The 25,743-nt window shown below is 47.3% G+C and overlaps 1 protein-coding gene across 8 annotated transcripts in view; it reads left to right on the top strand.

Annotated features, from left to right (window-relative positions):
- DOCK11 (dedicator of cytokinesis 11) overlaps positions 1-25,743 on the top strand; it is a 93,927-nt gene that overhangs the window by 39,646 nt on the left and 28,538 nt on the right. For 4 of the 8 annotated variants that reach the window (XM_087748968.1, XM_087748974.1, XM_087748971.1 and 1 more), the window contains 22 exons: positions 536-657; positions 1,119-1,205; positions 2,582-2,671; positions 4,162-4,280; positions 6,563-6,632; positions 6,710-6,835; positions 7,408-7,479; positions 7,865-8,011; positions 8,459-8,542; positions 8,961-9,072; positions 11,272-11,310; positions 12,840-13,018; positions 14,995-15,111; positions 15,822-15,897; positions 16,204-16,307; positions 18,338-18,449; positions 18,570-18,636; positions 19,158-19,205; positions 19,407-19,484; positions 19,730-19,872; positions 20,523-20,638; positions 22,498-22,635. In XM_087748968.1, coding sequence (XP_087605094.1) covers positions 536-657; positions 1,119-1,205; positions 2,582-2,671; positions 4,162-4,280; positions 6,563-6,632; positions 6,710-6,835; positions 7,408-7,479; positions 7,865-8,011; positions 8,459-8,542; positions 8,961-9,072; positions 11,272-11,310; positions 12,840-13,018; positions 14,995-15,111; positions 15,822-15,897; positions 16,204-16,307; positions 18,338-18,449; positions 18,570-18,636; positions 19,158-19,205; positions 19,407-19,484; positions 19,730-19,872; positions 20,523-20,638; positions 22,498-22,635 — 2,246 coding nt within the window. The remainder of the gene's footprint in view (positions 1-535; positions 658-1,118; positions 1,206-2,581; positions 2,672-4,161; positions 4,281-6,562; positions 6,633-6,709; positions 6,836-7,407; positions 7,480-7,864; positions 8,012-8,458; positions 8,543-8,960; positions 9,073-11,271; positions 11,311-12,839; positions 13,019-14,994; positions 15,112-15,821; positions 15,898-16,203; positions 16,308-18,337; positions 18,450-18,569; positions 18,637-19,157; positions 19,206-19,406; positions 19,485-19,729; positions 19,873-20,522; positions 20,639-22,497; positions 22,636-25,743) is intronic. The other 4 variants (XM_087748969.1, XM_087748972.1, XM_087748970.1 and 1 more) reach the window with 4 other exon arrangements.

A 25,743-nucleotide genomic window follows, 5' to 3' on the forward strand; every position in this document is an offset into this window, starting at 1 on the left:
TACAAATTGTAGGTCTAAACTGGAATAAAACACAATGTTTTTAGCGTATACTAAAGCTCAGATTTTTGCTGCAGTCTGACAGCTATTTCTGCGTGTTCTTGGCTTGACTTGTATGAATGGGTCTACTGTCAGGCAAGTCACCAACAAAAACTTGATGCGAGATCAGGGCCTCAGGGGCTGATCTTGCCAACACTAGGCATGTGTAAGAGACTGAGCACACCCAGGTCCCACTCTCCATTCAGCCGGTCCTCGGGCGACTGAAGGACCCTTGTCATGAAGCACAAGACTTGCACACCATTTCTGCCCCTCCAACCCGCTCCTGATCTTGGTTGAGTTGTGTCTGAATTTTGTTCACCAAGTCACCCGGTAAAACGTGCTTTAACAAGGCTGACATGGTTGATCTCAGCCTCGTTGAAGCCACTTGCACAACTGTGAGTTGGATTTTCTCAGGGTGAGACACAGCTCTTTTTGGATCTTGAGCTAAACATGTATCGCTGTGTGTCTGCTAACTCTGGTCCACTGGTTGCCTCCACAGTGGGATATGCCTGGGTCCCGTTGCTGAAGGATGGACGGATTGTCACCCTGGAGCGGCATTTGCCGGTCTCATCCAACCTTCCACCTGGTTACCTGGGTCTCGCAGACACAGAGTCACGAAAGGTAGGAAGGCCATTGAATATGGACTTAAACATAAAGGGAAGAGGAAAGCTGAGCTTTTGTTACCACTGTAAGTTCTGGGCTTCTGTTGGTGCTCTGCTCAGGTGGAAAGATCCCTACTGCAGGGCAGCCCCCAAAGCTTGAGGTTCTTAGGGGTGGGAGACAGGACATTTTTAATTCCACCTTCCATGGTTATATAGGTTGCAGAGAATATTTTTGTGGCAGGCTGGACGGGGTTGTTGCAGACGGTGCGGAGCAGGAGAGTGGGCACACGCCCTGTGTGCACGTTCTCACAGGAACTCCTCTGTCCTGCCGTGGCTGCAGTCATGCCACTGGTGTTTGTGCTGGGCCGGGGAACCCGTTCTTCCCCCCCAAACCGTACCTTCTGACCAGGTGTCTGTCTGCACAGAGCCACCTTCTCACCGCAGTCTGAAACCAAGTACTTGAATGTTGTCTGTTCACAGCAGCCCAGCGTGGATGCAAAGTGGGTAGATGGAGCAAAGCCACTGTTTAAAATCAGAATCCATTTGGACTCGACCATTTACACCCAGGTAAGTCGAACACCTCGTTCTTAAAGACTTTCAACACAAATGCAGAGGAAGCGATTGCTGTTTCTCTACTACTGCCATGCCATAGGTGCTGTGGGAAAGAGGTACCTGTGTTTGCAGAGCAGCTCTGAGATATTTCTGTAGCAGCAGGTCTGGGATTACTTGCAGGGATCTGCTCCTTCGTCCAGATGTGATGAGACAGTTGTGTGAGTGAATGAGCCTAAGGAGAGGTGATGCTTTCTTGGCCAATTTCACTGTAACTGGCAGGACCGAAGAAACATTTGAGCAAATGAGCTGCATTGATGATGCAAAAGAGAGAAGAACTGGTGGAAATGGGAAGTTCCCCCAAATATTAGACTGTTTGTGGAGTTTTAAAAAAAAAAAAGTTTTCTAACAACTGCAGACACAAGAAAACAAGAGTCACAAGAGTCCTCATTTCCTTTTGAAACCAGTTCAGGCTGTCTTACCAAGTCCTTGTGTGTTCTGCTGTCTTATGGTAGGGATGGACTTCCCCAAGCTTCATGTGATGTGCAGCAAAGATCCCCAGCACATGCTCTGGGGCACCTCCTGTCAGCACTGCTCATGGGGACGTGCCCTTGGCAGGGCTTCTTGTCCCATGCTGAATGTCATCAGCTGCATTTACATTCACAGCAACTTGCTTTCAGCATTGTCTAAACCTGTTTTAGGGTCTTACTGATTCTGTACAGCACTGGGAGCAGCACAGTAGTTCCACTCCCCACCAAATTACTTTCCCAGATGCTTTTCAGGGTTAAATAACCCAGTAATTAAATTTAACTTTGGAGGAGGAGGGAGAGGAATGGAGAAGCACGGGAAGGAGAGTCTGCCTCAGCTGGACAGTAGGAGGTCACTGAGGCAGATGGTGAGGCAATCTCAGAGAGTCACAGCTGGGAGAGAAAGGCTCCTGCTTCTCCAGGCCAGCGTTGGGGCTCAGGGTAGTGCAACCACAGGAGAATTTTAACGCTGGTGGCAGTTTTGCGCTTAATCTCAAGATTAGTTGGGAGCCAGGGGATGGGCAGTGGCTGGATACGTTGGAAAAGGCAGGGAGCAGTACTGTAGTCCTGGGAGCTGGCAGCTGGGGACCAGGAGTGCCACTGGCAGTGACATGGGGCTTGCTAGGGACATGGCCTGCTGCCACAGGTATGTCAGCGGATTTTAGGGTGTAAGCTTCAGGGCAAGGGTTGACAAATAACGGATAGATGTGGTGCTCGAGGACATGGTATAGATGGACTTGGCAGTGACAGGTTAACGGTTGGACTCGATGATCTTAAGGGTCTTTTCCAACCTTAACAATTCTATGATTCTATGGTTCTGTGAAATACTGAGGCTGATGCATTGAACTTGTTTTTCTTCTCTTCCAGGACATGCACTTGCACAAATTCTTCCAGTACTGCCAGCTGGTTCAGGCGGGAGCTAAGGAGGTCCCAGGAGAGCTTGTTAAATACTTAAAGGTGAACAGTGCCTGTTGGAGGGCTTTGTTTGTGTTTTTACGGACCATCGGTAAATACCCGGAGCCCTGCTCTGTAGGAACACACACTGGCTGCAGCGCTGGGACCGGTGCATTGTGCAAGACCCTTACCTTTGCTTACTGACACGACTGTCTGCGTGCTGCTTCCCGCTGCCTTTCACAGCAGGTTAAACCAGTGGGCAGCATCGCTCTGCCGCGCTCATGGCAAGTCCTCCTCCTGGCAGGCTCACGCACTCCTCCCCTGCTGCCCGAGATCTGACTCAAACCTTTAAACTGTAGCACAATTCCTTGTTTTCAGGTATTTATCCATTCGAAACAGGAAATTTTTTTCAGGCTGAAAAAACATCTGTGAGATTATCACTTAGTTAAATTTCATCACAGATGACCTGTGACCCAGACCCAGCTTTTTGGCAATTGCTGCGACCTCGGAGCAGGTCCAACGAAGGCTTTTGCAGAGAATATATTTCTTGGCTGTTTACTGTCCTTGTTTCCTTCCATAACTGCCTGTTTTTGAGAGTGTTGCCGTAGCAACAGCTCCGCTTCCAGTGGTGGGGATTTATCATTACAAAGTTACTGAGTGTTTTTCAGATAATGTATAAATATTTTAAGAAGTAGAAATAATGGCAGGTTTTGAAGCCAAGCACTAAAAAAACAGTTGCCTTGTTGTGAGCATTTTGTCAAGGGGCTGGGTAGGTCCCAGCCCTGCCCAGCCACAGCGACCTCACTGCAGCCTGCAGACAGGGAGGCATTTACATGCTAACCACAAGTGAGGGCTTCTTACTACCAATACCTCAATAACTTCAGTAATTTAAATAACTAGATACAGATTTAAAAACCTTTTGTTAGCTTTGCAGGTTTGAAAACTGAAAATGAAATGCACTGTCTTTCCTAGACTCGTATCATGAGACTCAGGGAAAAGAGATCTACGAGATGGGTGGAGAGTGTATGTACCAGGTGATCTTGACCTTCACCAAGTCACTTAAATCCCATTTCTGATAGTAAGCTATGCTCTTTGGAAAAAAGTCTCACTGCAAGTCATTGGGCACCAGGTTTCCATGCTCCAAAGGCATTTGTGGGACTTAGTCACTTCAAAAAACTGTCACAAGAGATGAGAAGAATTGGGAGCAAACCTTCAGCCTTAAATTCTGGGTTATTGGGGTCAAATTGTAGCATGATTAGACCCCTAATTAAGTCTCATAGCTGCCTGGGCACATCTGAGAGGAGGATTAATACCTGCCATGAGTGATTCATGTTGCTCCCCGAAGGTATGCAGATGGGATCTGTCAGCTGGAAGGCAGGCAGTAAGCGCTGCTATGGGTCCAAGTTCTCCTGTCCTCTGGCAGGCTGAAGCCCACACCCTGAAGCATTTGCTAACGCCTGTCCTATTGCCACAGAAATGTCTGTGGACTATAAATATTTAACATCTGCAAAATGTTGAACTAAAAGTGTCTGTGTTTTGAACATTTGTTTTAGTGTTTGCACGCCATGGAGATCCAAGTAATGATTCAGTTTCTACCTGTAATTCTTATGCAACTATTTAGAGTCCTTACAAATGTGACCCAGGAAGATGAAGTAGCTGTCAACTGCACCATGTAAGTGTCTGGTAAACCGTCCAGTTTTCTTCAGTTACAAATGCAAAGCCGCGAACTGCAGTGCAAAGCAGGGTGTGGTCTCCCAGTACAAGGTGCTAAGTGACAGCGTTGGCTGTCCCCTGCTGCTTGTTCCCATGCTGTGAGACACCAGCCACTGTCTTCTCCTGGCACGTCTGGGTGGCATGGGGCAGCGTGGGGCCCTTGACCTGGGAGCTGCATGGGGGAAAATGTGGTATTTTAAAGATACTCTTGGTTTGTTTTTCAAAAGAAGAAGGGTTTGCTGGTGGGAATGGCTCTGGGAGCTGAGTTATTGGGGTGTTGAAAGGCTCCAGAGCTCCCGGGCACATCCCAGCTGCCAGCAGCAGATGTGGTTTCCCAATGGGAATGATGCCCCGGTCTCATCCCTGCATACCAGTCCCCTCTGTCAGAAGTATTGCTAAAACTCCTGTGGAGCTGGGTGTGTTACGGTGCAGAAGTAGCCGCTACATCGGTGTTGGCTCAGGATACATGGCCAGAAGCGGGCGGTGGTTTGTTTAGCGATGCTCTGCCGTGCCTGCAGCCCCAAGAGGGCAGCACCGACTAGGGCCTGGTCCCCGCAGAAAGTTTCTGCTGCATGCCTGCTTGTGCAGGGTCCAAAGGGAGCAAAAGGTGCAAAAGCATCTTTCCTGCCTAGTTCTGGCCACGACACCGCTAAACTGATGGATGCGTTAAAACATCCGTCCTCCTCCCGTGGTTCTTCCTCTGTGAAGTGCCGCAGTGCAAAGGATGGATGGATGCCGCAGCGCAAAGGATGCTGGATGCCACTCCGTGGAGATCTTCCTCTGATTCCAGGAGGTACCACGCATCCATGTACCAAAAGCATCTCGCTCCCATGAAACCAGAGGTCGGAGGCTGAGCCCTGATCCCTCAGAGATGCAGGGCCTGAGCCCTGGTCCCCCAGGGATGCGGGGCCCATTGCGATCATAGTCCTGCGCCACGTGGTGCAGGTTGCGGGGACTTAGCCTGTGCAGACCACTGTAATCCCACTCTGCTTGAATCACCAGAGGGTGAGGACAGGGGAACAAGTGACCCCAGCTACCTGCGGGTCACCAGCTCTCACCTTCACTTCCAGAGATTTTTTCAAAGCTTGGCCTGATGCCTTCCAGTTTGTCAATAGCTTTCTGTTTAATGACAACTGTTTTCTCATTCAGACTTCAGAGTGGAATTTAAAACCCTCTTTATCTGATAAATGGCTTGTAAACTCCTCCCTGTGGTTTGGCTGTGGGGTCTGTGACAATGTGCAATAGTTTGTTGTTCCCTCTGCCTGGGACTGGAATGTAAATCCCCGATGTTGGCTGGGGAAGCCAGGCGCTTGCTGCCTTCATCAGCTGCCTGGCGTGCTTCCAGAGGGCTGGCATGTTCTCCAGGGTTTGCCTGTCCCTGGTGAACTGCAAGGCAACAGCCCGAAAATAAACTAGTGCATGTAACAAGGAGCATTGATGTAAATTCAGTAAAAAAGAGCCTTCCATAATTAATAAATTCAGGGATGCAGGAAGGAGTATAACAACGATGGAGAAGTTTTTCCCCGCTTCTCAGCAGAGATTCTGTGGGGTTTTTGTGTTAATTTTGCAGACTTGATGTAGTAGTATAGTTGTTCATTGTCACTTGTATTATCATTAGGAAAGGGCTCCCAGTGGGACAGACTCAACACATGATAAGCTGTACAGTGTGGATGAATCTGTATCGTGTGCAGGAGGGGCAAGTGGGCTTGCTCTCCATGTAGCAGGTGTGTAGATACAGCCAAAGAGAACTGGGTGCAGAGCAGATTACCTTAATATTTTTGTTTTCGACTTGTCTAACACCTGAGCATTGTTCAGGTGCCTAATGCTCACTGCAACATGAATTTAAGTAGCAGCAGGCTTTAATCCTGGCGTGCAGGGAGGCCAAAGAATAGGATATGTCCCCCGCGGAGAAATATTCCACCTCACCTCCTTGTGCAGGGAGCCTCAAGCACTGAAGGTGGCTGGTCTGGGCGACACCTGGTCCAGCACCAAGGTGGAGAAGAGGCTTTGGCCACCTCAGCTCTGAGCACTCTGTCGAGGAGCTGTGCTGTGGCATGGATGGTTCAGCCACAGGAGCTGTGAGGCGTGCTAGCCTGCAAGTACTGACTGTGCAGATCAGGCTGTGCCAGCGGTGAGGCTTTTGGGATTGAGCACAATAGGGCACAGATAGCATCTGCTTTTGTGAGCTGGAGTAACTTGCCCTCGCATTGTGTGCTGAACACAAACCACGTTTCTCCCCAGGGTTCTTCTGCACATTGTGTCCCAGTGCCATGAAGAAGGTCTAGACCACTACTTGCGCTCCTTTATAAAGGTCAGTCATGACACACCGCTCTGCAAAACCCCCTGCTGGGAGCAGGCACACTGCTGACGCTGTTCCTCTTGCCTCAGTACGTCTTCCGCGCTGAGAAACCCGGTGTCACACAGGCGAAGATGACCCATGAAATCCTGGTCCTTTCCATGGCCACAATCCTGAAGCAGTCGGCAGATTTTCTAGCCATCAATAAGCTACTCAAGGTGAAGTACTGGCAGTACTTGGATGCCAAGGGTGGAAGGGAGGAAGAGGGGGTCTCATATAAAGCCCAACGCTTTCACCCATCCAAACCCACTGCAGGAGCAAAGCTAGCAGGGCAGCTCCTCGCTTCCACATCCTTGAGGTTTTCCCCTTAAAGCAGAGATGAATTCTTGCAGGGAACCTGGCTGTGTTAAGGCTCACGGCAGGACACAGAAAAGGGCTTTTCATTTTGCCAGGTTTATCTGTTTTCTTCAAGCCACACATGAGAGGTAACTCACAAGAGGGAGATTGAGTCTCTGCTTCTCTGGGCCTTGGCAAGGTTTGCACCCCAAACTCTCCTGGCTCCTTGCAGGGTGCGTTGGGGTGCAGAGGGGATGGAGCTATTCCCACCCCAAGACTGGCAGGACTCCTCCAGGTAGCAAAAGCACCCATGGCAAGCTAGCTGTGCAAGCACAGCTGTGCTTACAAAATGCCATTTGAATGTGAGCTCTCCCTCCCACACTGCTACTCCCCCACATAGTCAAACATGTTCGATCCTGCTGAGAAAAGTAATAGTATTCTTTGTTCATTCTAGTACTCGTGGTTTTTCTTTGAAGCACTGGCGAAGTCAATGGCGATGTACTTACTGGAAGAAAACAAAATCAAGGTAAAAAACAAATTCATTCAACGCTGCGTTACAGAGCCATCACAACAAACTCTTCTCCAAAAGTTTTTCTGAAAAACTATGTAACTCTTTATTTAGAAAAACCCTGACAAGCTGAACAGCTAGGCAGATCTTTCCTTTTTTTTTCCACTTTACTTTTCCCTTCTTCCCCTTTTCACTCTCAATTGTAATTTAAAAACTTCAGATCTCCTTATGGCCCTGCAGCCTCCTTTTCTGTTACCAGCTACTGCAGTTTCAGACAGTGCTTTCTTCGTGCCAATGTTTTATTAGGAATCAACATAAATGCTAAAGGGAACTTGTGCCTGTGCTCAGTTCTCCCCAGCTGCTTGCTTGCAGCACTGAGCGTACGACGTGCTTTTGGTTTCAGCTGCCCAGAGGCCAGCGGTTCCCCGACTCCTACCAGCACGCCCTGCATTCGTTGCTGCTCGCCATCATTCCGCACGTCACCATTCGCTATAACGAAATCCCCGAAGAGTCCAGAAATGTCAACTTTAGCTTGGCTAACTTCCTGAAGGTCAGCAGTTTCTTTCCTTCTCCCAGGCTTTTATCAGAAAAAAAACTAATTAGAAATAAACAGCAAGCAAACAAATGTGTGTGTTCTTTATCATCTCTTTGGTTTCTTCAGTGATGAAAACTCTGGAGTGGATGAGCATTCCTAGGAAAGAAACTTTCCAAGAGAGAGATTATGATACTCTGTATATAATCTAGGGGTTTCAGTCATGCCTAGCAACTGTTCAAAACCTGAGAGGAAATATGTGTGCTCTCATTTTAAATATTTCTGTTGTCCACTGGAGACTTAAGTGAGGTCACCCAAATAATTTCAGAGAAACAGGATCAAGTACGTTTTGGAAAGTCAGCAGCAGCCTAGAGAACCAAATCTGGCTGCTGGTAGTATGGAGATGATTTAGGATGATTGCTTTTATTTTTAACAATTGGTCACATGTTGCTGTTTCTTCTCCAGCGTTGTTTGACCTTTATGGACAGAGGATTTGTTTTTAACTTGATAAATGATTACATTTCTGGATTCAGCCCAAAAGACCCTAAGGTAAGCAGTATGTTTCTTGAAAGTTGGTTTGCAGTTGTACATATCCACATCAGTCAAATCTCTGTAGTGATTATTTTATACGACTCTTGGAGACCTTTTAGAGATTGTTCCTGCAGAGTCTTCTGGGGGCAGAGACCTCTCTGTCTGGGCCAAGAGCCTGTATGCAGCTAAGCCTTAAAACAATGTAAAGAGGCAGAACTAAAGGAGAGATTGTCTGGATGAAAAAGAAGTCCCAAGTGACATCCGCATGCACTGACACTTAGGGGGAACAACACAAAAATTTGCCAAGTATTACTGAGTTTCACCAAATGCTATTTAGATTCCCCAGTCCTTGTGCAACAAACACATTGAACTGGAAGCAAATGAGTCAAACTGAAAACATAGTTTGTGTTTGTCTTTTTTTTTTTTTTTTTCTCAGCTGTTGGTTGAATACAAGTTTGAATTTCTTCAAACCATTTGCAATCATGAGCACTACATTCCTCTGAACTTACCAATGAACTTTTCCAAACCCAAGCTGCAAAGAGTTCAAGGTATGTCCTTTCTCAAGACTGGCTAGAGAGCTACAATTTATTAGTCTTGGTGGCTTCTGACCAGATGGAATTTGCTTTGGTGTCAAGGAAATTTATGGAACAGGTTGCCTAGAGAAGTTGTGGATGCCCCCTCCCTGGAAGTGTTCAAGGCCAGATTGGATGGGGCTTTGAGCAACCTGGTCTAGTGGAAGGTCTCCCTGCCCATGGCTGGGGGCTTGGAACCAGATGATCTTTAAGGTCCCTTCCAACCCAGATCATTCTATGACTCTATCTCCTGGTTAGCCTGATTTACGTTACCCTCAGGAAAAGATGCTGTTCTGGCAGGTTTACATCATTTTGCTCCAGAATGGTATGCAATCGGTCTTTTCAGTATTTCCTATATTTAAGTTTGCACGGGATTAACAATATCCAAAAGAAACTGCCCCTATTTCAGTAAATACACAAATTATGCAAGTGTAATCCTTTGTTTCCATGACTGTCATCATCCCCTGAGAAGCTGGGGGTGTCATTGATCAGTGCTGTAGAGAATGGAGATACAGGAGAACAGATTGAATTCACTGCTCCACTGCCAGCTCCCTTTCTGGCCACAAGAAGGTGATTTAGGTTACCTTCTGCTTTCATTTTGAACAAGAGTATAGTGGTGCACAGTGTGTTCAAGCTTGTACTCAAACCTGGGCTGAAGGCAGCCAGTGGAGAACTTGAGCCCATGCCAATCCTTAGCGCATACCAAGGGCATATGTTCTGTGGAACCACCACGTATCCAGGCTGCTCTCGCTGTCACACCGTGTCCCCTTTGGTCCTGATGCTCATCACAGGGCAGATGGGGTTTGCAAGGGGCTGAGCTGAGGCACTGTGCAAGTGGATGGCTGCAGCTGTCCTACCGATGGCAGTGCGGACACACAGCGCTGAGCCCAGCAGCGTGCCTCGCCGGCCTCCTGAGATTGCTGTAGACTCATTCTCTCTGGGTCCTGATTTCTCATCTCTGCTAGATAAATACAGTAAAGATTGCCAGGTTTGGGTGCTAATAGCCTGGCAAGATAAGTACTGAGAGGAGAGTGAGGTCTGGGATTTCCCCGTGTGAAAGCCCAGTGGATTTATTCTGATGCAGGCGAGGGGATCTTTGCTGACCGGTCAGAGCTTTCTGGACCAGCTGCTAATCTTACACTTACATCAGTTTGGCTACTTGCCTGGCATAGTTTAACAAAGTGCACTGCTCGAAATGGCTGAGAAGGAGAAAACACACAACCACAGTGCCTCCCCATTGCTTATTAGTGGCATGATAACATAAGGATGCTCTTTCTTGGTTAACATTCACCTTTGCATTTGCGATGGTTAAACTGAAAAGCTGTAAAAGCAGCTCATCTTTCCTCCTCTGTTTTACTGTGACTAGGACCTACCACTTGAGGTTTTATTTTTAAGATATATATTTTAAAATAGTCATAATAATAGCAACTGTCATTCACACACATCTCTTGACAGTAGAGCAGCCTATCCTCAGGTAGTAGAAGTGCCTTTGCGGCGGTGCCTGTGCCCTGCCTGCCATGGTAGAGGCATGTAGTGATGCATCCCCATTGCAAACTTGTCTGGTTTTATGGACAGACCTGTGACTACAGGGGGCCTCGGGCTCAGAGATGGGGAGGTACGATGTGCACATCACCAAGGAGGTATCCTGCTGGTGTGCCTCACCTCGTTATCAGCTGACTTGACTAAAGGGGATGTGCCCAGGCCCCTACTACTCTGTTTCTGGGAAAAGAAGGAATAGCCCTCAGGAAGGTGGATCAAGAGGGCTTCTGCAGCAGAAGTTGGTGCAAATGGGCCTGCAGGCAGAGCCCATCCCTGTGACCGCATCCTGTTGAGTTGGAGCGTTGCGTCTTGGAGCAGTTTCTCTGAAACGTCTCAACTAATAAGGCTGGTTGCTGGCCTGCATCCCTGCTGCCTCGCCTCGGGGACGTGTGTGTCATCAGCCAGAGCAAACCCCCGAGCCTGTCCTCACAACCAGCAGCGCAAAACTGTTTTTTGCAATCTTGTGGTAGCAAAGAACCCAAGAGATTGACAGAAGCTGGGAGTTAAGCAATAGCCTTATGAATAATATTAAAACATGACGTACTGTCCTGTTTCTCCAAGATTTAGAGCATTATTTATTCCTGTTTATTTTTGCTGTCTTTTTATTTGTCCCTTTTCTTTTTACACATGAATTAGATTTTTTTTCATTTGCTGTGGAACGGTTCACTTCAGTAGGTAGGTCCAACTGGGATCACCGACTCCTCTAATGTCAAATTAAACACGCAGCTTCTAATCAATTAGCTTGCTTCCAACTAATGAACTAACCATGATGTGTGACACTTAGGCATTTGCTAACATGACTAACAATGAAACCTAGATAATGTTCCAGATTGCTTTCTCTTTCCTCTGAATCAGACTTTCACAAACCAGTAAATGCTACTTCTGAATCAATGAACTTAAAAATACCTTTTGCAGCCACAGAGCTGTTGGAACGCTTTGCCTGGGATTTTCAAAGCTGTGCATATGCACCCTGTCTTACCACAGAAAAACTTTCACACCTGTGGGTTTTTTAAAAAAAAAAAAAAAAAAAAAGTTTGAGCTGAGCAGACAGCATTTGTACCCTTTGGGGGAAGAACACACAGCTTTGGGGTTATCCCTCCGGGAGGCTTAGTGCCATAACCCAACAGTCAAATGGTGCCTGTTGCCGCTCTGATTAGGCAGATGGGTTGCCTGACAGAGATAACGGTGTCAGGGCAAGGTCATTCGTAGCAGCCTGAGTGCACACGCACCCTGCACTGAAATCTGTGTCTCTGTCGCTTCTCTGCTGCGTTATCCAGGCAAATTGGTGAAAATGATGCCTTACCCTTGTAGCAGGCGCTCCTTTGATCGCAGTATATAGCCTGAATCTATGTGAGATGCAGGGTACAAGTTGAGTTAACCAAGGTGATTAGGTACTGACCTGCCTTTCTCCTGGCAGTCAGTGCAGCTATTAAAGAGCTGTGTTCAATATCTGCTGCTGGGAAGCTAAGGGAGTCTGGCAGCTTCTGGCAAGCAGCCGCCTGGAACCCTGCCCTGGCTCCCCGCTCCTTGCAGTGGGGCTGGAAAGCCCAGCTGTGTAAACTGCTGGAGGATGCAGTAGCGGTCATGTGGCACCATGTCCTTGTTTGCATTCCTCATCCCAGCAGGAGTATTTGCCTTTTCTCTGCTCTCTGACCTGGCGAGAAGGAATGCAGATTTCACGGAGGATGTGGAACAAGCTGCAGAGATGGCACTGCTAGGGCTGGGTGACCGTGATAACCGCACCGTCTCTGCTGCCCGTTACCACCCTCATAGCTGCTCCGTGGAGGTTAGCACCTCTGCTGCCTGAGTAGCTGGGGGATTTACAGGATCACGGCCAGTCAGGAGCAAAGCAGCCCCCCAGCAGTAAGTCATGCTGTCTTTCCCCGTTTCATCCATCTCTGACTTTACAGACCACTCTTGGGAGCACTAAGCTTTGCAAAGCATCACATTGCAGAAATCTGCTGATTCAGCTGCTGCTGAAATGGCGAGGACTGAACTGAATGATTACCCTGAACTGGAAGATGCCAAGTTCTTTGCTATGACTGAACTCAGTGGTGGAGAAAACTGTAGTCAGTTCAGGCTTTATTAAAAGATCAGTGCACTGTAGGAGAGAGAGTGATGAACTGCAGCCATGACCGTTATGTCTTGCTCTGAACAGATCCTCGGAACAGTTCCCTTAACTATTGCCTTGCTGTTTCTTTCAGATGTAAATCTTGAATACAGTTTAACTGATGAGTATTGCAGGCATCATTTCCTGGTGGGGATGCTTCTCAGAGAAGCCTCTGTTGCCTTGCAGGACAACTACGATATCAGATATACGGCCATCTCGGTCTTAAAGAATCTCTTGATAAAGCATGCCTTCGACAACAGATACCAGCACAAGGTCAGGCATATTTTGTTGGCTTTTAAAAGTAATGTTCTTGAATTTTATGAAAAAACACATATCAGCGTTCTAGATCTTGCATGATGCACTAAGGGTATTCTCTTTACTTTTTAGGCAACTGTTGTAAGTAACCGATAGTTATGGTATTACAGTAATAGCTCTGAGAAATGATCTAGGAACACAAACAATGCAGTCAGATAACTGCAGCACTGTATTCATGCTGAATATTTAGATAATAAAGCCCAGAGCCATTAAGGAACTTGAGAGTGTTGTTAGCCAAGAGGTTGTTCAACAAAATTAAGCAACGCCAATGTCCTTCTGGTCTTAAATTGATATCCTGCATTAATACACTATAATTAGGAAACAGGACTGATCTCTGTTACAAGTCAGCTGCATGTTTTACTAATTAGTGAATCAGAGGAGAGGATCTGTGGATTGTCAGGAAATGCTGGATTTCCACTGGATACTTTTCAGCTTTCTTCAGTCAGAGGCTCAGCGTGTGGTATTGCTGAAAGAGCTTGGAGATGGGCTTGCTTGCTTTCTTGATGCTGCTCCTTTCTGACTCATATGTCCTTGAAAGCACTGAGCTACCTGTGCAGATGCTACCTGTCCTTGCTCTAGGCTGAAAACATGCCTCTGCTTAGAGTTTAGCTCTTCAAATTGCTCCTAGTGTGCTGCATTCCTGGGTTTTATCTGGGAATGTGGATAGCCTCCTGGGCACAAAGGATGGGAGAAGTGACCCGAATGTGCCCAGGGCTCCTGCCCTCTGCATGGACCCAGAGCCAGCTCCCTCCTGTCCCTTCTCTGCCTGTTTGGAAGGGCTAAGCAGGAGGTGGGCTTGCTTTTCTCTGCAGCGAGGATCCCCAGTGATTTGCACAGCCTGGAAACAAAACTGCGACCCGTGGTAGTTGGCAAGGCTTGATATTTCAGCAGAGATTTGCCAGCTCTCTGCCAAGGCTGGGTCAGAGGCAGCCTGTTTTTGCTCTTCTGGGTGCCTGAAAACCCTCACGCTAACTCAGGAGCTGTTTGTCCCCTCGGCGTGCAGCACTCTCCCTGCCTCCTCAAAACCACCGCCTGTCTTACTGGATTTTTGTACGTGCGTTGTGCTCTGGGCTGCGTGACCAGGAAACTGCCTGGAGCCAGGGCAGGATGCTCAGTTGGTGTCCCGAGACAGGAGGAAAAAAAATCATATCATGGGCAGGACAGGCTGTGCGTGGCAGGGTCTGTTGCTGCAGTCTCGATCCAGCCAGGAAAACCCCGGCTCCATCAATGGTCAAGAGAGGGTTTTCTCAACCCACGGGCTTTTTCAAGATTTTTTTTATCTTTTTTCATACTGAATCAGAAGAAAAAATGAGTATCAGTCAAAACATACCATTCAATTCGCAAGCCTTAAATTTCTTTTTTTTTTTCTTTTTAACCTTCCTGTCAAGTCCAGAATAATAAATTTTTAACAAGAAAGAATCGGATGTAAGAGAGCCCTGCATTTAGAAACGTCAACCAGACTATTTTTGATCTATATCACTTAATCCAAATTAACCTTTTCCTACAAACTGTTTTAAGTAGAAGCATTTGCTATGGAGAATCCCTGACCAGAAGCAATAGCCAGCACCAGGCAAGGAGCAAATGATTTTATTTCATTATTCCTGGGTGTGGCACTTGAAAATCAAGCCACGTGAGTAAAGTGCCAGTTAAAAAGTTAGGAAATCCAGGGTTTAGTTTGTCGCACATCCGGTATGGCTGGGAATGTTATTCAGCCTCCAAAATCCCTGAGTGCCCCAAGCTTGCTGCTAGAAGGGTAATACCTACCTGGCAGCTCTGGAAGTGGAGATGAGAAGCCAAACCAACCCATGTCCTCAGACACCATATACAGTGTGTAAATATATATATGTATATGTGTTTTGGCTCAAGAGTTTCCCTTTTTCACTCCATTGAAAGCCTGGGCTCTTACTTACATTTTTCTCCCTGTCTTTTTTCAGAACCAGCAGGCAAAAATCGCCCAGCTCTACCTGCCGCTGTTCGGGCTGCTCCTGGAGAACCTCCAGCGAGTGGCCAGCCGCGAGGCGCTCTACTCCTGCACAGCCGCCTCCAGCCCCGTGAGTAAAGCCCAGCCATGCCTCTTTGCCCTCCTCCTCTGTCCTCTCCCCGCACACCCCCTGTACGACTTCCACTGCCTGCAGCCAGGCTCAGCTTTAGAAATAAGTTTGTTTTTCTTCTCCCCAGAGCCCCGTAATGTACTTGTTTCTTTTGGTTTGGCTTTTCCTGGGACTTTGCTCTGCCTATAGCACTGGGTACAATGTCTCTGCCCTTTTGCTTGCTCTCGTTTATTGTTTCTTTACAGTATGCATAGTGCCGTGAGGTGAGGTAGGTCCCTCCAAGTGCAATGAGTTGCAACAGGACTCAGCCTCCGACTCCAGCAGCTGTTCTGGGGAGTTGCCCATCTGCCTCAGGGTTGTGTGTAGTTCCCAGGTGGGATTAGCCTTGCAGACTAGACTTTCCTCCTTGTTCAGGGCAAAACAACAACAAAAGAAAGACATTTGAGAAAAACAAATCAAAATTTCAACTAAAATGATGAAAAACAAAAGGGAAAAAATTGCTATGACTTACCTCAATATGTTCTGCTATTCCTTGTACTCCTGCCCAAGTCATTTGTCTCCTTGTTATGGAAGTAAGGAAATAGATTTATTTTTTTTATCTGCCTTTTAAAAGCTGCTCTAATTTGCCTTTTTGTATTTCATTATTCTCTTCTATAAGAGAATAGGTATTATCTTCCATTGGTCACAAAAAACCTTATATTGCTTTACAGGCATCCAGGGATGAATTCGTGTGCAGTTTTGCATCCCCCTCAAATAGATCCAGCCTGATTGCAGACAAAGATCCAGGTAAATTAATTTTTGTAAACTTTAACTTTCCCATTTATTTTGAACGTAACTTATCCATCCCAAAACCCCAAAACCCATTACCCAAAACCTGAAATAGTCACCTGTCAAAAGACCTCTCGGAGTTTGTGTGCTTTTCCCTTCACATGGTATCACCCCAACTGTCCTTTCCAGATCAATCAGCTTTCAACATGGGGCTTTGGCAAGCCCCGTCTGTGCTGTCCGAATCACATCCTCCACTCACCGTCCGTGATGCGCTGAGCAGTGCCAGTGCAAAGGGGTTAATTGTGGGGTTTGGGTTTTTTTCAGCCTGCGGAGCAGCACTTCCAAATGGCCATGCAATAAAGCGAGAGGACTCAAAAGGATCCCTGAACTCAGAAGGGGCAACCAGTTCCCCGGATCAGAGTGAAAATGTAATGTATCTGGAGTTAGAAAGAGCGGTGCTCACTGCACCAGTCTGTGGGCTCTGTTAAATAAGGGGGAGGGAAAAGGAGTTCCCTGTGGTAATGCTCTCAAAAGCCAGCTTATAAATATCTCTGTTTGGAAACAAACAGATTCATATTAAACAGAGGAGGTCAGACTCATGGGTCTGGTATGCTTTACCCGTCAAACATCTCTGAGCCAAAAATATAACCATTGATAAATCACTTCTCAAAAATGAAAGGCAAAATCCATGGGGAAAATCTCTGCTCCCATGGTGCATTTATCCATACTCAGACATGCTCCCTGTTCTGGGATGGCTCTGAGCCTGGCCAGTGCCCAGTGCACGGGTGCTGGGAACTGATTTCCACATACAGCTGGGAGGCAAAGCACCGTGATGTGAGATTGCCAGTGACCGCTGACTTAACAGATGAGGTATTTGTAGGAACATCAGCACAGGCTAGTAGCCAGAGCCCCCAAACTTGCAGAAGGTGACCGCGGTCACACCACCAAGAGCTCTGACCCCACTATTCAGAGAGGGTGTACTCTCCTCGTTGGCAGATTGCACGCATGGAAATCAGATATTTGTGCAAACCAGCCCCTGGTTTTCCTCAAGGCGCTTTCCAGATGTCTTGGGTTGGCGTGAATCATTGATGCATCTTTAAAAACTTTGGCCCTTACAACGAGCAAGGCAAAGATTGTCTGGGTGCCTGCTGGCTGCGTCCCGACATGCTTAGGAGAGGTGGGGCCTTTCAAGCTCTCTCACATGAATCACGAAGCTACAAGACCAAGTATAGCCAAACACTTGACTATCAAACTGTTCATATTCACCAAAGCTCTGAGCATATGCTTCAGCCCCGCTGACGGGGTTTGCAGAAAGCGTTATTGCTTGCAGCTCAGCTCTTCCCCACAGTTAGATGTCCTCTTCTGTGTCCTTGAAGGTACATTTTTCAGAGTCGTTGAAAAGAGCTTTTCTGGTAGGGAATGCAATGTCCACAAAAGCATGTAAAAGCAATGCCACGTGGAGGAGCACAGCTTTAATGCTGCTCTATAGAGGTAGACATGTTGCTTATCGCCTGTTCCTCTGGAGTGAGTTGTGTGCTGACTTGATAGTTTGACATGGTCAACAGCAGAGTTCTGGCTATAGCACTGTATCTCCAACTATAAACTGAATGTTTAGTTCTGTTTTATTGTGACTCACATCCACAGCTTGTCCCAGAATAAACAACAAATAAGATCTGTGGATCGCTCTCCAAACATGTGAGGCACAGCTTTAAGAGAAACGTCCTGCTTAGAGCTTAATCGTATCCATTCGTCAGAGGATACGGCTAGGGCGAGCACAGAGAATGCAAAAAATATTGATAAAGCTTTAGAAGTCGTGTTTCCCACCACACAATGCCCAAGCCTTTCCCACACAGATTGACTCACCGACAGGATTTCGCTTATCTTCGCCTAAGTCACAAGTAGGAGGAAAAACGAGACGCTTCCAAAAATCAGGGGAAAAAAGAAAGTTCCTAAGCTAAAATTTCCTGTTATTTTAATAACTGACATTTTGTTTTGAAGTGTACATCTTTAACAGAAAGTTAGATTCTTGCTTTAAACTGTGACAGCTAATGAACTATTTGGTTTGAAGAGAACTGACTTCAAAAATGTCCAGGAGCTTAGATGCTGCAGAGAGTAGGGGAGGTGAAAGCAGACATGCTTTGCTAGATAACTCCCATATGTTTTGCTAGACAAGCCACCATTCTCTGCCCAGACTTTTTTTTTCTGGGCAGAGAGGCGTTCAGCCATGCGTCCAGGATTTCCAGACTGCTTGTCACTGGATGGGCAGGAGCCCCAAAGGATGAGGTGTCTGCAAAGCACGGTGCTGTGGGGGTGCACATGTAGGGGCACAGGAGGAATGCTGGCACATCTGGTACGTGCCAGGTTTGCTGTGCCCACGCTGCATGGCATCTGGCCCCGTGCTCCGCTCAGGCGCAGCCCAGGCACCCAGGGCCACTGGGTCACATCTGTGTCCCCTTAGATCCGCAGAAGCTCCACGAGGAGCAGTGTGTCGCACTGCAGCCGGCTGGACCAGTTTGAGATCCGGACGCTCCTGATGTGCTACCTCTACATTGTGAAGATGATCTCTGAAGGTTGGTGGCTCTTGCTCACTGCGGGGCAGCCAGAAAGACAAGAGACCATCACCAGCTGTTTTGGTCTGTAAAGTCCTCTTTAATTTTTTCTAAATCTCGTGTACCTTTTTTTTCTTTCAGATACTCTTTTAGCTTACTGGAACAAATTCTCCCCCCAGGAGCTGATCAATGTCCTTGTGCTTCTGGAGTGAGTATCATGAGGCTGCAATTCAAACACTGCGCCTTTGTGCAGGCAGCATTGGACCAGAAGAAGACAGGAGTGTGGTGTGCCTCGCAGGGTGCACGTAGTCCTGTGCAGCACTAGAGGTGTCTGGCCAGGTTGTAATGAAATGCTCCTCCTCCCTGTGAGGAGAAAGAGGTGGATATCGGGGGAGCACAGTGAAGTGGTGGTGCACTGTGCTCAGTCCGGGCTGTGCAGAGGGTGTCCCACCACCCACGGTGAGCCGGGCTCAGGCACAGCCTCCTGCTGTAACCAGCACCACCTCTGCTTTGCAAGCAACTTTGGTGGACCAGGTGGGTGAGGAGGCAGGGATGTGCCATAGGGTCTGGAAACCGAGGGTGTGAGGTCAAGTGACTTGTAAATACAGACCCAAAGCCTCATGCACAGACGAGTGTGTTTGCAGACAAGGACAGGGCAGATTTTAAATGTTCTGGATCATTCCTGATCTGCAGGATCTGTAACAGCTACATATTTTCTTTTCTTTCTAGAGTGTGTTTATTTCACTTCAGATACATGGGGAAGAGAAATATTGCCAGGTACTGTATTAGTCTGTCTGGGGCCGTGGTGGGGGGCCGTCGCTGGGCTCCCTGCCGCAGCCGAGGCAGGAAGGGAGCACGCACACCCACGCCAGGCAAACCCAAGCAGGCAGGAAGCCTGCGGGGCCGGGACTCTGCTCAGCACCATGCTGCGAGCCGAGTCCCCTCGTCTTAGCACCCTGCCCCTTCCCTCCCCTCCAGCTCCTGCATGAGACCCCCAGGCCCAGGCGCTCCTGGCTGCCCGCGCAGGTTGGCTGTGTCCCCCGCAGTCGGCTGCAGGTGAGACACGAGTCACGGCTGCATCTCTGCTCCCCGAGCAGCAGCACTGCTGTTTCATTAGCTCTAGGGCCATCTGGTGCAGGTGAGACCAGGGTAGCCTGGTCAGTCCTGCTGGGATTGTCCAGGATAAACCAGATTAGTGCACTGGAGGGAGGCCAGGTCTCCATCCTGGTGCCTCATGTAATCCTGTAGTGGTGTGACCGCTGCTGCTCGTCCAAACCCGCAGTCTTCACTTCCCCTTGCAGGGTGCACGATGCCTGGTTATCCAAGCACACGGGAGCTGATAGGAAATCCCAGACGATGCCAGCGCTCCGCAGCAGAGCTGGGGGGATGCAGGTGCGGCTCCAGCATCTGGGCAGCTTGGACACCTCCTTCACGCTCAACCACAGTATGTACAGCAGAGCGAGATGGGACTGTGGAGTATTAGCTTGCTGAAAACTGCATGTAGCCATTTTCTGCTTGCTGCTTATTGCTTCAGGATATTCAAACTGCAGAATTACAGTTGTCACCGCTTATCCCTGCAACATTGGTGGGGGTGACATTTAAGCCAGGCCCTTAAAAATCACCCCTGGGACTTAGGACTTGTGTGGCTTCTTCCTCTCACCTGTCTTGGCTCAGCTCCTTGGCTGAGTGTGCGTGCAGGCAATGCCTTGGTTTGGGTAGTGAGCAGGGCAGGCAGGAGAGCTGCTCTGCACAGAGACCGGGGCCGGGATCTGCTCTAAGCCTCTCCGTGTGCGTGAGTTTTGCCCCATTGAAGCACCTTGTCGTTTCCCCTCTGTGGACACAACTTGGACATCTTGTTCTCTGTCTGGCTTTAAAGACAGTGAGATTAGGGGGAAATACTGACATTGGTTTTCTTGGTTGGCATCAGGCTGAGGCAGCTTCTCTGAACGGAGCTGGCAAATTCAGCATTTTGCTGTTCTTACCTCCCAAACCCAGTGAAGTGCAAGTGGAGAACCTTATCTATATCAGCATTTAGATCTTGTGGGAGCTGGAGCGTTGAACACTGTTTCCTCCTGATTTGCTTTCCATCCGCAGATGCCGGCACCTCAGAAGCAGATATTGTGCACCAGGCGTTACTGGAGGGCAATATTGCCACCGAAGTGTGCCTGACAGTCCTGGACACCATCTCTTTTTTCACTCAGAGTTTCAAGGTCAGCATTGAAATCAAAAGTATTGTAGAAAAGTGTGCTGTATTTCTGTATGCGTGTTGATTTTGGTGATCTGTTCTCCTAGAGTGTCAGGTTATGGAAGGCTTTACAAAAGCAAATCATTTGCAGCTTGTTTATTTTCCAAAATGCCGAGTGTTTCATGAGGTCTCGGAGTAATTATGCACTTACGCAATCTTGCAATTTCTTCAAAACTGCAAGACCAGAGAAAATTACGTGGATGTTATACCATGACTGTAGGCATTACAAAAATAGAATAAGAGGAAACGTACATCGTATAGAAAGGAGGGACTAGAGGAAAGGGAAACGAGGTCTAGTGTTCTTAGAACAGTCACTGTTTTCTACCGTAAATTGCCTAGAAACAAGGCCCAGATTTCTTTGAATCGCTGTACATGCATGTCTCTGGGGCTGAGACATTCCAGCTGTGGTTACCAGTTCAGATAGGACCAGTACGACTGGTAGAAGTCTTCTCCTCCATATAGTGATTCACACTCCCAGCAGTCATTGCCATCTACAAGAATCAAAGCCTCTGTGGTGACGTGAACCCCAGGCTGGCAGCAAAATACTGAAATACTGTTCCAGAAAAGCTCTTCCTCAAAGTGTGGTTGGAGGAATCCTGCTCGTAGTGATATCTCTTGCATAATGTCACAAGAACAACTCTGGATTTCAGAGTAAGCACAATGAAGGTTTCCTTTTTAGATGTATTGAGCAACATGAAGAAAAAGGTCACCATATCCTCTGCTTCACATCATTTGCTCTTTTTTGTTACAGAGCAAAAAAGCCCTCCTGGTGCATATATTAAATTACTCCTTAGAAGTCTGGCAACAGCAGAAGGATGTAGATGCAAGAGTTAAAACGTGCTTGACTTTCTCAGTTGCCTCTTTTTGAATATGGCTGAACCACAAAACAATGTGATTTTCAAACCACAGGATAGACTGGATTCCCTTCCGCTTTAATGGACTTCTGCTTTGCTTTTATGGTCATACAGTGTTACCGCACAGAAGCGTGCTCTGTACTGCAGTAAAAGTGCTGATGCTGTTCTTACTGACAGAGTAAATGAGTTCAGTTAAAAAGCATGGATCCGAAACTTACCCTGCTACAAGATGTGTACAGGATGTCAAAAGACAAATCTGAGCCAGCCCAAGGATTGCTTGGGCTGGCAATGAGATGGGGACCATTGATCTCTTATTGATGTGGGACATCCAGATCCTTGCTGGGTGGCCACGATGCGCCAGGCTTCCTGCACAGCGGCTGCAAGGGTGGCAGCAGGCACAGGCAGGATAACTCTGATACCAAACTGTATTAATCCTCTCCAAGTAATTCCATTTTACCATATCTTCAGAAGGTGCAAGCTGTCAAAACTTTGCACGAGACAAGGGAAGTGTACTGACTCACTACAGCTACAAATCTGTCCAGTGAAAAGATGCGATAGACTTTTTTTTTCCCTCTCTCTCTCTCTCTTTTGGGCTGCAAATGAAACACTTGCCGAGACAAATAAAAAGAAATGGAAAAAACAGTGTGATAGTTATGTTGGTAACAGCCTGTTTTGTTTAAAATACCTCTAGGCAACCAGTGAAAGTTGTACAGATTACTGAGTTAGGTTTTGGAATTAGTGATGCAAAAGTGATAAAATATTTTTGTTTTATTCTCTGCTATAAAAATAGCCTCTGACCAATTAGTGTAAGTTTGTACTGGTTGTCACATTTATTGGTTATATTTTTACTGAAGGCCCTGTTCCTTATCTGGCTCAAGAATTGATGTGATTAATTACGCAAAATGATCTCTGTCATTGCCAGCTTCAGGCACAACATTTCTGCAAAATAAATTCTCTCATTGCTTTCCAGACCCAGCTTTTAAGCAACGATGGCCACAACCCACTCATGAAGAAGGTTTTTGATATTCATCTGGCTTTTCTCAAAAACGGGCAGTCAGAAGCAGCTCTCAAGCATGTGTTCGCCTCCCTGAGAGCTTTCATTAGCAAGGTATGTACTACATGACTCCAAAGGTGCAGGAGAATTTATATCAGTGTGACAGAAGAGACCAGTATGCTTAAGGTCCTGTTAAACTGGTATTTTGTGCTGTTTGGAGATGTGTTTTAGAAAACAACTTCTTCACTGATTTAAAAACCAGCCCAGGTTAAGTTACCTATTTCAACAATTATTTATTATTTGTTGGATATCAGGAAACAAAAGGAGAAATCATGAGGAATTCCCTCACTTGCCTTGGTCAAAAAACTGCTGTTAAAGATTAATATCTGTTCAACCAAAAGCTGGTGCATTTTGAATCTTTGCCCCAAACTGTCAATATTGCTGACAATGCTATTGCTCGAAGAATACTTGTACTGACAAGCTGCTCCTCTCCCACTGTGTTTGAAAGAGGGTAGTACTTGCTGAACCTCTTTCTACACTTTCATGACCCCTGGTACACAGTAAGGCTATTTAATCCCCTGAGCTCAAGCAGCGTCAAAGCAGCTAACCACTTAAGGGCATGACTGATGCTATTGCTGACATTTCCCTTCATGCTTGTCAAAACCTGCCGCTTCTCATAAGTACATTTTTGAGACCAGGTGTACATGCAAACTCCGTTCCTCCCAAGCTGCACGGTTATCATAAATTCAAAATGAATTCAAACCTCTCAAATCACTTGAATGCAACAGTTCATTAATGAGGTAAATCCATGTGGCATGAGATTGCAGCCAGGCAGAGCACAGTATGTGAATGATATGCAGCAAAGCGTTACTTCCAAAGGAGGTCTTGCACTAGTTGCTGAGCAAAGTTTGATTATAGAAAGAGACTGCTAAACTGTGTTTCAAAGGTGGAAAAAGTCTGTGCTATGTACATTTTACTATAACTCCACAGCAAAGCTAAGAACTAGTATGAGTACATCTAGGGCTGAATTTTGGTTTGTCCTAAGCAAACACACGAGAAGCAGAAAGTGCAGAAGTCTTGCTAGCTACCTATCTGGCACCAGACAGCATGGTCTCCTACGAGGTGTTTTTCCATTGGCCTTTTTAAAGCCTGCTAGATTGGTAAGTGGCACTAGCAGGAATCACTCAGTTTTTCTACAGGGTCCATACATGTTTATTGCTCTGCCTTTCTTTTGAGGTTTCTGCTTGCCTGTGATGGGCTTAGCCTCGAGATCCATCCTGCTGCGGATCTGCACACACCCCTCTCAGACACAGTCTCTCCACACGTCTCTTCCCCTTACCAGTCAAAAGTTTGTTTAGCCAGAAATATTTGGGTTGTGCCTATAGCAAATAAGAGACCTTTCTTGCCTACCTGGCAAATTTTCTGTGGTTGTTTAAATGCGAAGCCAAACCTGCACACCTGCTCAATTTGATCTCACTATCAGCCTTCAAAACCTGGAGCCCTTCAGGGGTTGCACGCTCGCTTTCCAAAATTCCGATTGCAGCTCGGGCTGCGTTCTTGGCTGCTGCAAGGACGGGCAGTGGGGTTGTTTTCTTGGATTTATCCCAGCCTGAATCCATGCTGATTTTGGCCTTGTAGGTCTTCAAAGATATGAAAGATTGATTTCAGTTAATTTCTCGCATTTCCCCTATGACAGGACACAGTGTAACTTCTGTAAAAGTAAGATATAAGCCCAGCTGATGGTATCTATAAGGAAGTGTTTTGTTTGCCAACTCCATAACCACATGAGTACCAAAGTTCCTTTTCAGTCCTCTGAGGGACTTTTCAAAGGCCCAAAGTGACAATTAAATAGCCGGGGGGAGTCGCTGCATTTCGTGACAAGTGCAAGGTTGAGTTTAAAATTGTCAGTGTAAGGAGAAAAAAGGACAGCAGAGTTGCTAGCCTGGACTTTGAGAGAGCAACCGTCAAGCTCTTCAGGGAGGTGCTTAGCAGAGTGCCCTGGGAATCTGCTGTTGAGGGCTCAGGAGTCAGTGAGTGCTGGTCAGTCTTTAAGAAGCACCTTGGAGAAGCTCCGGAGCCGGCAATTCCCCTGTGTCGGAAGTCAAGCAGGCGGGGCAGGAGACCGCTTGGCTGACCAGGGTACTCCTCGTGGAGCTCCAGAGGAAAAAGGAATTGTACGATCTCTGGAAGCAAGGTCAGGCTTCGCAGGAAGATGACCGAGCCGTGGTTCGCACATGCAGGGAGAAGACACGAAAGGCCGAAGCTCAGTTAGAGTTGAACTGGCCAGTGCTGCGTCAGACGACAAGAAGGGTTTTTTGAAGAATGTTCATAGCAAGAGGAGATCTAAAGAAAACGTTGGAGCGATACTCGTTGAAGATGGTCACCTGAGTGATAGGGATGGAGAAGAAGCGTTCAGTGCTTTTTTTGCCTCAGTCCTTAATAATAGTGATAGACCTTGCGCTGCCCGGTCCCCTGAGTCGGAGGCCCACGAGTGCGGGAGCAGTGACTTTCCATTTGCGGACACTGAACTTGTCAGGGACCATCTGTATCAGCTGAATGTTCACAAGTCCATGGGGCCTGATGGGATTCAGCCCAGAGTACTGAAGGAGCTGGCGGATGTTACGGGCTTGATCATCTGCCAGAGGTCTTGGGAGTGTGGGGAGGTCCCTGCTGACTGGAAGCTGGCCAACGTTATTCCAGCTCACAGGAAGGGCTTGAGGGAAGACCCAGGCAACTACAGACCTGTGAGTGTAATCTCAGTTCCTGGAAAAATGATGGAGAAGATTACACTGGGTACTACTGAAAGGCATTTAAAGACTAATGCAATCAGCAGGCACAGTCAGCCTGGGTTCACAAAGGGAAAGTCCTGTTCAACCAATTTGATGTCCTTCTACGATAAGGTCCTGCGCCCAGTGGATGAAGGGAAGGTGGTGGATGTCGTTTTTCTGGATTTTAGTAAGGCTTTTGATACTGTCTGTCACAGCATCCTTCTGGACAAGTTGTCCAGCTGTGGGATGAGTGGGTTCACGGTGCGCTGGGTGAAGAAGGGGCTGGACAGCAGGGTTGAAAGGGTTGTAGTGAATGGGGCTACATGTGGCTGGCGACCAGTCACCAGCGGTCTTCCTCAGAGCTCCATCCTAGGATCAGTGCTGTTCAATCTTTTGATCCATGATCTGGATGCAGGAGTTGAATGCACCATTACCCAGCTTGCTGGTGATCTCA

The sequence above is a fragment of the Nipponia nippon genome, unplaced genomic scaffold, assembly GCF_047370975.1.
Source record: "Nipponia nippon isolate SJK-2023a ecotype South Korea unplaced genomic scaffold, ASM4737097v1 scaffold_12, whole genome shotgun sequence".
Classification (NCBI taxonomy): Eukaryota; Metazoa; Chordata; class Aves; order Pelecaniformes; family Threskiornithidae; genus Nipponia; species Nipponia nippon.